Here is a 13,210-nt window from a genome sequence, read left to right on the forward strand (position 1 = left end):
ACAACACAGCGTGGGAAGCAGAAGTTTGCACACTGTAGATGACAAGTTTGAACCAGTGAATGAACATAAGGAGTATCAAATCCCTGAATCGCAGAAAGAATCTGTCAAGCAGCAGGGTCATTTGAAGAGAATGTACACCATTTCAAAAACAGTTTGTTTTGTTTTCCTTGAGACTCGAGAGCCTCAGGGACACACTATTTGTATCAAAGCAACAGCACTTAGAAAGCAGCCGCAGTTAGAAATTAAATTCTTTGAGGGAGGGAAAAAAATCATTAGTTATGTCCTTGCTCTCTGTTGCTATTATGTTGAAAGTAATCCAATAAAAACTTGTTATCTACACATCTTTAGTTACAGTACAAACTCTGTGGTGCAGATTTCTAAGCACAGAAAAGAAAAAGGTTCAAAATATATTTATCCAGTAATTAGAAAGACTAACAAGAGGAGTGGCAGACGTGATCAAGACCCTGAACATCCCATCACCAGAGCAGACAGTGTTCTTTTTAGAAACCTGCTCATATACAATACTGTGCAAAAGTTTTAAGACACCTCTCATTAGGAACTAGGGAACTAGGTGGGGTAATTCTTTTAAAACATCTGCAAACACACACAGAAAAACTTGAAGGTCAGTATTTGGTATGAAAACTTTTATTCTTAAACACAGCCTGAAATCTCAAGGCAAGCTTGCTTTCCTATTTTTTTCTAATTTCCTATTTAATCATTTCTGATGATTAAGGACCTTGAAGTGCGCTTTATACATTTTTTGTTCATTACTTACTTCTTTGCTTTAAATATATTATGTCCCCCTGCTGGTGATGCAGCTTCTGCGTGTGTGTCCATTTCATGTTTTAAAGAGGCAAAGCGTGAAATGGACTCAATGTACCGGCGTGTCTATTACATGTTTTGCTGTGATATGGGGTTGATGGATAATATCTTCTGATGAATCACTTTGTTGGTGCTAGAATTATGGAGGCCTTTTTTTGCTTGAATGCTTGGTAGGTCATTGTTGATTGGGTTAAATAACAAACATACAAGAAAATCTGAGGGATGGCTCAAGACTTTTGTACAACATTTTATACAAAGCAGCAGGTAAATGTTTTCTGTTAGAGCAGCAACATTGTTGTACAATCTATGAAAAAACTGTTTATGGTTCAGTTTGAAATGCACACTAGACACCTGATGCATTTTTCTTAAAACAAGGACAAGAAGAGACAGTAAGAGCGTCTGTGCGTCAGCTGTCTCTGCTGAGTGCAGGGAGGATATTGCAGAGTGAAGATAACAGCAAACATTCCTGAACGGAGACATTCTGCCACGTCATTAATCACGTCTTGTACACCTGTATATAAAGATCCTAAAGTCTGAGTCGAGCATGAGGAGCATATTTAACACTGTCCAATGTTTAGAAACACAATACCAAAGAAATGAGAAAGAACTAGGCAACTGTGTTAAGTGATTCATATGATAATTACATTAATTTTATTATCAAATCAAAATATATAACTTTATATTAACAGGGGGCATGTCTGTAGGCTGGTATCATTACTACTTAACATTTAAATTCAGTGTTTTCAAAAACAAAACAATTAAATGTTCTGACATATGTTTTCTTTCTCGTTCCATCCACCCACACCTCCCGTCTCAATCTCACCCTGCTGCTCCCTCTTTAATTTTCTCTGTGCTTCTGTCCAATTCTGCCTTTCCGTCCACGTCCCCACCTCGTTTGTTGTGTGACCTTGCTCACGATGGGCTAAACTCTCCACTCCCTCCACCCTCTTTGTTCTCCCATGTCAGATCGTCCCGGTGTCCAAGACCACGCCCGCATCGAGCAGCTCCAGGACCACCTGTCCGAAGTGCTGCAGGCCTACATCCGAGTCAACCACCCAGGCGGACGTCTGCTCTACGCCAAGATGATCCAGAAGCTGGCTGACCTGCGCAGCCTGAACGAGGAGCACTCCAAGCAGTACCGCTCGCTCTCCTTCCAGCCCGAGCACAGCATGCAGCTGACCCCACTGGTGCTGGAAGTGTTTGGCAGCGAGGTGTCATAGCGGTGGAGGAAGCCTGCGTGTATGCATTCACACGCTCGTAACACAGAGGATGAGTAACCAACCCCTGCTGCCTTTTCCCCAAGAACGCCACTGCCCTCATAAAAACCTGGGCATGTGGGAGAAAGATGGATAATCTGACAGGTAGACAGTAATCTTCACCTCTTCATCATCTCTTCATCCTCCTAACCTCAAGCTACAAGACTCAGACAACTGGACCTCTGGATTTACAAAAATGAAACACACTAAACAGGTTCTTGCTTTCTGTTGCACTTGGATAATCAGATTTTATTTTTGCTTCTGGATTTGCAAACACTGTACAGAATCAGATTTCATTACATCACACAGATATCCAGACTCATTGACATCCTGGTCCTCTCTCCATCCCCAAACTCCAAAAATCACCCCTTAATCATGACGGCCTTTCCTCAAAAACTACTAGATTCCTGCCACTTTTCCTGCAGTGGAGACAGCTCGATGGACACAAATGTCTCATCCTCTTTTAACATTGCTCCATGTTCACGCCATTGCCACAATACACAGGAGCAAATGCACAGATTTACTTTCATTACCCATGCTGGGTGATAAACTCGGTTTAGATAGCTATTAACTCTTGTTGGTTTACAGTTTTCAAAAGCAAAGACATCCAAATATATTAAATATCAGAAGCCATGGGCAAGCTTACAGTAATCTCATAGAAATACAAAGTGAGAGTGGAGCAGGCGTGTTTCCCTGTGAATCTGTGCATATAGTCTCAGATAGTGTAATAGACTGAAGAAGGACATTTAAGTAGGAAAGCATCAGGATGGGAATGGTGAAGGAGGAAGGAGGAAACGAGGTTGGATAAATGGAGGGAGGTGCTACAGATGATGGAATTCCTTTTTCACAGGACAAAAAGGAATTCAGTAAAAAAGAATGTATGTATAAATCTATATAAATATAAATGATACGTATAAGCTGACATATATAGGAAAACATGGTTGCTTCCATGGAAGCAAATAGTTCTGACTATTGTACTATGTAGAGGATTTGAAGGCCTCTCCTCTGTTGTGTGTGTGTGTGTGTGTGTGTGTGTGTGTGTGTGTGTGTGTGTGTGTGTGTGTGTGTGTGCGCGCGCGTGTGTGTGTATATGTCATATTTCAAAAGGCAAATACACACACACACATTGAGAAGCGTGTGAGGAGTCCTTTTATTTACGAGATATGTGTACAGTGAGGGAGAATATTGATGGACCACTGGGGGGTGTGTGTACAGGCTCTGACTGAGGGTCTAGTGCAGGGAAGCATTTTTTTGGACCTGTGAAGTTTGTAGAGTGACATACGCAAACACAACTTCATGTTGCATGGATAGTGACTATCCAAAAGTATTTGTTCAGCTGGTTAGATTGCTGCTAAGAAAGTTAGAGCTGCGTAGTTGGACAGAAACCAGCTACCAGCTGTTGCCTCAGGGAAAAGTTTGTCTGATGATATTGTGTACTTGGTGTTTACGATGTGTGCGGCGTAAGCGTACAATCATGAGACAGAGATTGTTTTTGAAGCTCTAGGCATCACTGTGATTTCTAATCATACTAAATAACAGCAGAAGGAAGCTAAAAGAGTAACTTTTTGAAATAATAATTAATGCGAGACTTTGTTTTCTAAGCTTATCTGATCAAAGAAATTACATTAGAGGTCATAATTAATACATTTCAAATGCAGACTCATCGGTGTGAAAATATCTGCCTGAGCTTTAGTTTGTCTGATTGTTTTTTCCCCCCAAAGTCAGAACAGTAGCAATATACAATAGTTTAATGTTGTGAATGAAATCCTGAAGATGCTCTTAGTAGCAGAGTAGCGATACAAAGCACGAGAAAGAATTTCTTTTTTTGTACAAAAGATAAACTCAAGCCTCATATCTTTTTATCACATTTGTATCATTTCAACACCAGCCACATAAGCGAGGTTTAGAATGTTAATTTTCAACATCACTACATATCATACATCACATTTCTGTTGACACAGTGTTTGCTCACCCTCATGCAGACCTGGACCACCCCCTTGTGGACAAACTTTGTAAATACCACTTGCTAATTCTGTACATATTTAGAATCTAACGTAGGTTAATATACGAAGAGAATTCACTTGTTAATGGCGAGATGCTCTGCTATATGCAATTAGGAGTTGAACTCTTATGTTTTATTCTGCTAGAACGGACAGAAGTGGCAATTCTGGACAGGTTGCTGAGCTGTTTCAGGGAGAACCAGAGAAGACTGCTGGCTTTTTTCTTTTTGACATTAAGTGAAAAGAATTGTACCTGTTTGATATTAGTAAAACACCACCACAGCTAAATAAACACCTGTTATAAGCAGGTAACCTTCTTCCTACTGAATTGGCCAATATAGTGGACAAACATCAATGAGACTTCGAAAAAAGATGTTTTATAATTACAAACACTTCATATGATTAAACATTCCCAGTGGCATTTGTTTTTGAGCATTCCATCTACACAGTATACACACAGTTGTTGTAAGCATCCTAACACACCGGCGGCCTTTGAAACGTGCCCAACAGCTCAGTAACTTCTCACTAGTAAATGTCTTCTCTGTCCATTTCAGGCTTATGGATGTATGTCTTTTTCTCTCTCCTTCTAAAGTCAATCGATAAGCTTTTGACAATTATATAGTATATTCATAATCTTTTCATTTTGGTGAACATCTGATTTTATTTACTGATTTAATTTTGTTCTTTTCAAGACTGTCACTTGTATTGCGTGTCAGAGTTTGCCGTCTTGCTGGCGCTTGGCTTGCTGCGCTGCAGTGTCGTTTTAATGAAGCAAAGATGAGCAAAGCGGACTCCTGGAGCCGTTTTCGAAGAACAAGCTCCTTCTTCCCTTTTTTTCCCCCTGATATCAAGTGAGTGAACATGGAATAGCTCTTTTTTTTAACTCACATAGTGGCTTCATCCTCTCATACAGGGAAGGGAAGGAACACTGACACTGATTTTTGTTTTCTTCCTTTTTGTTAATGGAAGGAAAGAAGTCTTGTCAGTGTCGCTGTTTTCCACCTGGAGCTGGATCATTTCTTTGTGAACGGAGAGGCAGTCCCCAACTCTGTATAAAAAAACAAAAACATCTCCTTCTTCAAACCCTCATGTGATCATAAACTAACACTGCCTCAACTGACTTTCACAGGATTTAGCCAACGCAAACTGTTGCAGCTACAGCATGGGCGTGCCTCTTTTTCCATCAACCATCTAACCACCTCTTGTTCTGCAATAACCAGTTACAGCAGGATTATTCTTCATAGCTTTAACTCAGCAGCGAGTCAAGCTCTACTTTGGAAAACTGTGGTGCACCAAGGGCTGATGGGAGTGTAAGTTTTAGGGAGCACAACTGCTGTGGAATTGTACAGGTCGCTCAAATGTGGAGATGACAACCGAGAATGGCTCCTCTGTCCGACTCGACCCAGGAAACCTTTGGAGTGGACCTCTAGAAGACTGTGTAGAATCTGTATAGAGGATTAAAGGAGATAAAATATTTTTTAAAAAGAGAATTGCCACAGATGTGCAGACTTAGTGACACACTGTAAAGTGTGCACTGACTGACTGATACGTCGCCTGTTAAAATCCAAAGCGGGATGTTACCTTTGTCACTGCTCTGCGTCTCGCATCGCAGCTGTTTAAATTCAGATGTTTTAAAGCAATCATCATTTGCTAAAGAACAGTTGTTGACAGACTTTTTACATTTACATCTACATCATCTGTTTCAAAAGGAATGAAGGAGAGGGTGATGGGGCGAGAGTCTGCGCCCTTGTAAGGATTCACTATTTAACTTTGCTATGCTGCTGCTGGATGCTGACTCCTCCTTGGAGAAGCCCTACTTGCCATTATTAATGTATATATTTAGGGTTAAACATGAAACATCTGGCTTATACATTTTAACCTAATAGTTGTAGCTGATGCTAGAGGCCGTTAGCGTTTAAAAGAATCCAAACAATGCTCAAGTCTCTCGCCCCATTACCCCTCCTCCCTTCAACCCAGGTCAGCAGCTCCACCTCAGTAGCCTTACTTACAGCAACCTCACTCAGCTGGAAACATTTAACAGATACCTCAGTAACGTACAGGACAACTTTTCACAATAGCCTTGAAGGGAACCAAACATAAACTCATACCACAGATATACTCAGCACACACCAATACAAACACACACACTACAACTCTCTCCTCAGCAACCTTTGCAGTGTTCTTTCATAAGATATACAGGAAACTAGTTGCCAATTGTTGTAAAAAGGTTGTTAGGTAGAATCCTGTTGTGAGTAGGCCAGTGGATCCCAATGTTTCTCAATGTTAACTTTCACACTGTTTTTTTTTCTCTTTACTCACTTGCTGTCATCTCTGCTTTGCTCTTTTTTTCTTCGGACTTTGTCGTCTCTCTGTCTCTGCAAACGGACGATGCACCGCTAAGCTTTAGCAGTGCGTTTAGCCAAACATACTACCTCTCCCTTCTGCACATAAATTTATAAATATATATATTTTTGTCGCAGCATGATTGTGCTTAATATAAAACATCCATTTTTACGTTAACACTAATTTAGAAGTTTTTTGGTGTATATGTACAGTATATTCCTTTTTATCTCTTTTCAAATGCTGGATGATATCTATTTTTTTTTACTTCAAATTTCTATATAAGCCTACAAATTTTAAACTCACTCAAATCTGAGGCCTCTTTAGCTCCACTTTCTCACCTAAGTGTGTAAATGCATGTTAAAAATGATGCATGAAAGTGAGGCTACATTCAGAGCAGCAGAAAGTGCCAGAATTCTTTTGGATTCTTTTTATCTGTCTCAAAGAGCAGATTTATATTTTTTAAATTATTATAATTATTATTGTTTTACCCAGGAGAGAAAAAACCCCATTTGTTTAGGTAAATATCTAAATGAGCAACTTGGATTGGTGGAACAGACATAATTTTGATGAAACAGTAGCTTTGAAAAGTCCCCTTTAGCAAGCAGAACAGCTGACTCGATAGGTGAAGTTTTGTAGACTGAAGTGGAAGAAGCATCATATAGCAGAACTTTGAAATGACTGAGAGGTAGAGCCTGACTGATTTATTGGCAAGGCGATATTATTGGACTATATTTACTATTTTTTGTTATCTGCATTTTTAAATGACGATAGAATTGGAAAGAAGAGACAGAAGAAACACCTTTCAGCCAAGTTACGAACGGTGATATTACACAGTTTTTCCACCAGAGGGCACAAACAACAAGCGGCTGATCTGAGGTGAGCTGGATAGAAGGTGAACAAGTAAATAAATAACTACACATAACAAATGTTCAGGAAAGTTGTATGTGTCGTGCATACGAAAAAAAAAAAATAATCAGCCGGTATTTTGGAATATTGGATTTTTCATACCACTCGATTTTAGAATCGACGTTGAAAATCCTGCATCAGTCAGGCTCTACTGCAAGGTGTGCGGGACCTAAAAACAGTTTATAAAAATTCTGAAGAAAGACTGTCATAAACTCAGCGAAATAATAGTGACAAGTTTAACATTTATGGAAATACGTTTTCATGCTTTCATGAAGTAAGTTAGACGATTGATTGATACCACTTTGGCTTTGTGCAAATATTCAACGGTGACTTTGTTTCTGTAACAAGATGTAAAGTTATATAAGCTCCATATTTGACCTCCACACAAACCTTGCTCTTAAAATGGACCTGTTATGTTTTCCCTATTTGTTTGGGGGGTTTTTTGTATCATTTATATATACAGTTATGATGGAAGCTACTCATATTAAATATGGCCAAAGCTTCAAATAATGAATGGCTTATGTACAAGTAATCACTGTGAGCCAAAACCTCGACTCTGTTTTTATACTCCTAGATCTGTATGATGCCTTTGGTCTTGGTGTAAGCTTCACCCAGTTGCTGTAGACACTATGTGTGTCTATGAGGGGCAACCAATCAGAAGAAAGTTAGCTTAGAGGGAGGGTTCCCTTAGAGCAGGGGTCCCCAATCCCAGTCCACGAGGGCCGGTGTCCCTGCAGGTTTTAGATGTGTCCTTGATCCATCACAGCTGATTTAAATGGATAAATTACCTTCTCAACATGCCTTGAAGTTCTCCAGAGGCCTGGTAATGAACTAATCATGTGATTCAGGTGTGTTGACCCAGGGTGAGATCTAAAACCTGCAGGGACACCGGCCCTCGTGGACTGGGATTGGGGACCCCTGCCTTAGAGGAAAGGAGTGTTTCGAACAGGATGAACAAATATAAGCTAAAATAAAGGATGTTATTTTTTTAACCGTGAATCATGCCAACTACTCAGTACAGTCCAACAATAAAAATATGGGGCTGGAAATAAGCATCACAGGTCCACTTTAAGGTAACTGTCTCCAGGATGTAGCTTTATATTAGGCATACAGATATGAGAGTGGTATGAATCTCATGTATACCATTGCAAGAAAGCGAGCATCATACTGCCCCAACTATTCATTTAAACAACAAAGTCACAGAAGGCATAAAAGGTAAAGTTGAGAGCAGTTAATCAAAGACAAAGCAGGGACAAAATAAAAAGGAAAGATTGTAAATCAAAATATACTCAACAAGCTTGAGTTTCATGAGGCTAATTGATCGCATGTCAAACTAGAGACGGTTCAGTATGAGCAGTCTGGAATCGAGTCTCATGGCTTGTTGTATGAAAGTAGCATAAAGCCAGAGAACCTAAGTGCAAACTTTACAAACAAACCAAAAGAATCTGAGCTCTGCGAAACAAGAGGAAGCTGGTCCTACTTGAATCTGCTCTTCAGTTAATCAAAATAATACGCTAAGAGATGTTTGTCCCTACTGACCCACTGTTGTTGATGAATTCATCCCACACAGTCAGAAACCTCTCAGTCAAACTTATGTAAATGTTGTCAGCTTCAGCTCAGATAATGAGAAATGTAGTTCGACTTTGACTACTTTGTTTTCCCCCTAACATTCAAAATGTAAAAAAATAACACCCACCACAGTGACCCTCGGACAGCTTTGTTTTCCTGTTACTGTCTGTGTGTGTTTGTGTGTGTGCGTGTGTTTTCTTTTGCTCTAGTGCCCTTCAGTTGTCTGATAAGGGTTTACAACATTGGGATCCTATTTTAGATACAGTAACAGTTTTGGGTTCTTTTGCACCCAAGTATCACGCACCTGCACCAGCCCAGCACTTCTGCCTTCTTCTAACTCTGAATGCTTCACCTATGTGCTGCTCTCACTTAGCTTTCAAAATAAAGCAGGCCTTTAGAAATATATGATATGAATGACTTAGCGAGACTTCACTGTGCCATTCTAGAAATTAATGGGTCATGTTTCAGCTCACAGCATGTGCTTTTGGTTTTCTAGGGTTCATTTAGTACCATCATCTGTTGCTGATGGAAACCTTTTGGCAGATGCTTCATTCAATTTGCCTCCTGATTGACGTCATATAATGTCCTTAAAACCATTATTAGGAGGATTAGTCTTAGTTTACACTTAAACGAGCTGTATTCTGAACATAATGCTGTGACTCAGATTCATATGTCGCCTGTGTTTGAACCTAAGGAGAGCGGACAGATAGAAAGCCAGCTTTTCTGTTGTCTAACAGATGGATTTCACTCTAAACAGATTGTCATCTGTTGCATTTCTTTGCTACCTCTTTCAATATGCGCTTACACAGACACACACACACTGAAAAAGCTGCACTCAAAGGTCAACATGCACCCATTTGTAACTGACTGTAAAAAGACAGTGAACACATGACACACACTTAAACACACGCACACTTGTGCCCACTTCTTTTCCCTCACCAGCAGTTTTTTGCCAATGATGCACTTGTGTTTTTGTCTCCAAATGCTCTGCAAAACATATGTTTAAAAAAAAATGTTAAAAAATTAGTCATCAAGTTTTATTTTTTTAAAACCTGTAATCTCCATAGTAAGACCTGGACTAGCCAGGTGCTTAGAAGTCAGTAGGTTTTTCATTCATCTGTTTAGAAAGTTTCATGTCTTTAAAAAAAAAAAGAGAGAAAAGAAACGTAAATGCACATATTTCTCAGCTCAGTTGTACCTTGGTGTGCCTAGAACCCACAGCCTTATTTTGGGACAATATCAGGGGTTTTAACCAGAATACACGATGTTCTGTAGAGGACAGTTTCATTGAGTTTTTTCGAGTAGCCCTCCCCAACCCTCCCTTTATTTCCACAATCGGTTTTACGATGTGCATGTGGAAGGTGCGCATCCGCCACAGGGTGTGCTATGTCAGTGTTTCAGCTAGTTGTGATTCTTTATTTATTCCCCTTTCAGACGACACTTTAGAGTTAAAGCAAACAGAAAAACAAGCAAGAAAAAAACCATTTTGGAGTCTGATTAAAAATTTTGTTTTTATCTAAATTGGCTCGATTAACTCTTTTTAAAGGGTTTCCAGTAGATAACGATCTATTATGTAGGTCTGCGTATTTCGTGTAGAATAAAAATAAAAGTTTAACTAATAATTGATCTCACCAGAGTCCCAAAATAAGTACTTTTACCTTCACACATGCACACCACCATGCAGTAAAACTCAGCAGATCTCAGTGCTTTGAGCAGAAATTTGTCTTTTTCAGAATACACAGTTGCCAGGGCGCTGCTGTTGATGGCACCATCAATAGCCTTATGTAAAGGCAGATAGTGTTATACATACATGAACTAATGTCTCTGTGTGGTATGAATCACCACCTTTTATTTTGTTTTTTGCTCTTTTCTATTTGCTCTTCTCTTTGAAGTTGATCCATTGTACTTTGATTAAATGCATTGTATTTAGTAAAATACTGATAATGTTTTGGGGAAATCACACAAATAAAACAGCTGTACATAGTGACGCAAAACAGCCCCAGTGTCCTTGCTTCTTTGTGTCGTGCTGTAGAAGAAAACATCTCTTATTTCTAAGTTAATGCTGATAAATGAAAACATTTTTTTCCCTAGAAACACATCATTTTTCACATTTGAGAAAAATTTGGAACAGCATAATTCAAATTAACACGTAGCCTAAAGCAGATAACTTGTAAGCTGGAGAGGAAATGGCGTGTCACAAATTTAGAAGATCATCATTTAGCCTGGAGAAATAGTTTGTTGCTTTATAAGAAAGCCCTCCGCAAAGCCAGAACATCTTACTATTCATCACTGATTGAAGAAAATAAGAACAACCCCAGGTTTCTCTTCAGCACTGTAGCCAGGCTGACAAAAAGTCAGAGCTCTACTGAGCCAACCATCCCTTTAACGTTAACTAGTAATGACTTCATGAACTTCTTCACAAATAAAATTTTTATCATTAGAGAAAAAATTACCAATAATCATCCCACAGATGTAATATCATCTACAGCTACTTTTAGTACCATCAATGTTAAGTTAGACTCTTTTTCTCCAATTGATCTTTCTGAGTTAACTTCAATAATTAATTCCTCCAAACCATCAACGTGTCTTTTAGACCCCATTTCTACAAAACTGCTCAAAGAAGTCCTGCCATTAATTAATGCTTCAATCTTAAATATGATCAACCTATCTCTAATAATCGGCTATGTACCACAGGCCTTCAAGGTGGCTGTAGTTAAACCTTTACTTAAAAAGCCATCTCTAGACCCAGCTGTCTTAGCTAATTATAGGCCAATCTCCAACCTTCCTTTCATATCAAAAATCCTTGAAAGAGTAGTTGTCAAACAGCTAACAGATCATCTGCAGAGGAATGGCTTATTTGAAGCGTTTCAGTCAGGTTTCAGAGCTCATCACAGCACAGAAACAGCTTTAGTGAAGGTTACAAATGATCTTCTTATGGCCTCTGACAGTGGACTCATCTCTGTGCTTGTCCTGCTAGACCTCAGTGCTGCGTTCGATACTGTTGACCATAATATCCTATTAGAGCGATTAGAACATGCTGTAGGTATTACAGGTACTGCACTGCAGTGGTTTGTATCATATCTATCTAATAGACTCCAATTTGTACATGTAAATGGAGAGTCCTCTTCAGACACTAAGGTCAATTATGGTGTTCCACAGGGTTCAGTGCTAGGACCAATTCTATTTACATTATACATGCTTCCCTTAGGCAGCATCATTAGAAGACATAGCATAAATTTTCACTGCTATGCAGATGACACGCAGCTCTATCTATCCATGAAGCCAGGTATCACAGACCAATTAGTTAAACTGCAGGAATGTCTTAAAGACATAAAGACCTGGATGGCCGCTAACTTTCTGCTTCTTAATTCAGATAAAACTGAGGTTATTGTACTCAGCCCTGAAAATCTTAGAAATATGGTATCTAACCAGATTCTTACTCTGGATGGCATTACCTTGGCCTCCAGTAACACTGTGAGGAACCTTGGAGTCATTTTTGACCAAGACGTGTCCTTCAATGCACATATTAAACAAATATGTAAGACTGCTTTCTTCCATTTGCGCAACATCTCTAAAATTAGAAATATCCTGTCTCAGAGTGATGCTGAAAAACTAGTTCATGCATTTATTACTTCCAGGCTGGACTACTGTAATTCTTTATTATCAGGATGTCCTAAAAACTCGCTGAAAAGCCTTCAGCTAATCCAAAATGCTGCAGCAAGGGTACTGACAGGGACTAGAAAGAGAGAGCATATTTCTCCTGTTTTGGCTTCCCTTCATTGGCTTCCTGTTAAATCCAGAATTGAATTCAAAATCCTGCTCCTCACATACAAGGTCTTAAATAATCAGGCCCCATCTTATCTTAATGACCTCGTAGTACCATATCACCCTATTAGAGCACTTCACTCTTGCACTGCAGGCCTACTTGCTGTCCCTAGAGTATTTAAAAGTAGAATGGGAGGCAGAGCCTTCAGTTTTCAGGCCCGTCTTCTGTGGAACCAACTTCCAGTTTGGATTCGGGAGACAGACACTATCTCTACTTTCAAGATTAGGCTTAAAACTTTCCTTTTTGCTAAAGCATATAGTTAGGGCTGGACCAGGTGACCCTGAATCCTCCCTTAGTTATGCTGCAATAGACGTAGGCTGCCGGGGATTCCCATGATGCATTGAGTTTTTCCCTTCCAGTCACCTTTCTCACTCACTATGTGCTAATAGACCTCTCTGCATTGAATCATATCTGTTATTAATCTCTGTCTCTCTTCCACAGCATGTCTTTCATCCTGTTTTCCTTCTTTCACCTCAACCGGTCGCAGC

At 39.5% G+C, this 13,210-nt stretch overlaps 1 protein-coding gene across 3 annotated transcripts in view; it reads left to right on the forward strand.

Moving 5' to 3' along the window:
- The window catches only part of LOC100696631 (vitamin D3 receptor A), a 67,017-nt gene extending 59,180 nt beyond the window's left edge, over window positions 1-7,837 (forward strand). Inside the window, exons 10-11 of one of the 3 annotated variants that reach the window (XR_002057744.2) lie at window positions 1,789-2,956; window positions 4,771-7,837. Coding sequence is in view for 1 of the 3 variants with exons in the window: in XM_013273753.3 (XP_013129207.1) it covers window positions 1,789-2,042 (254 nt within the window). In the remaining 2 variants the exon portion in view is untranslated. Of the gene's footprint in view, window positions 1-1,788 lie in introns of all 3 variants that reach the window. The other 2 variants (XR_003215687.1, XM_013273753.3) reach the window with 2 other exon arrangements.
- The last annotated feature ends 5,373 nt before the right edge of the window (window positions 7,838-13,210 follow it).

Source organism: Oreochromis niloticus, linkage group LG20 (genome assembly GCF_001858045.2).
Source record: "Oreochromis niloticus isolate F11D_XX linkage group LG20, O_niloticus_UMD_NMBU, whole genome shotgun sequence".
Taxonomy (NCBI): Eukaryota; Metazoa; Chordata; class Actinopteri; order Cichliformes; family Cichlidae; genus Oreochromis; species Oreochromis niloticus.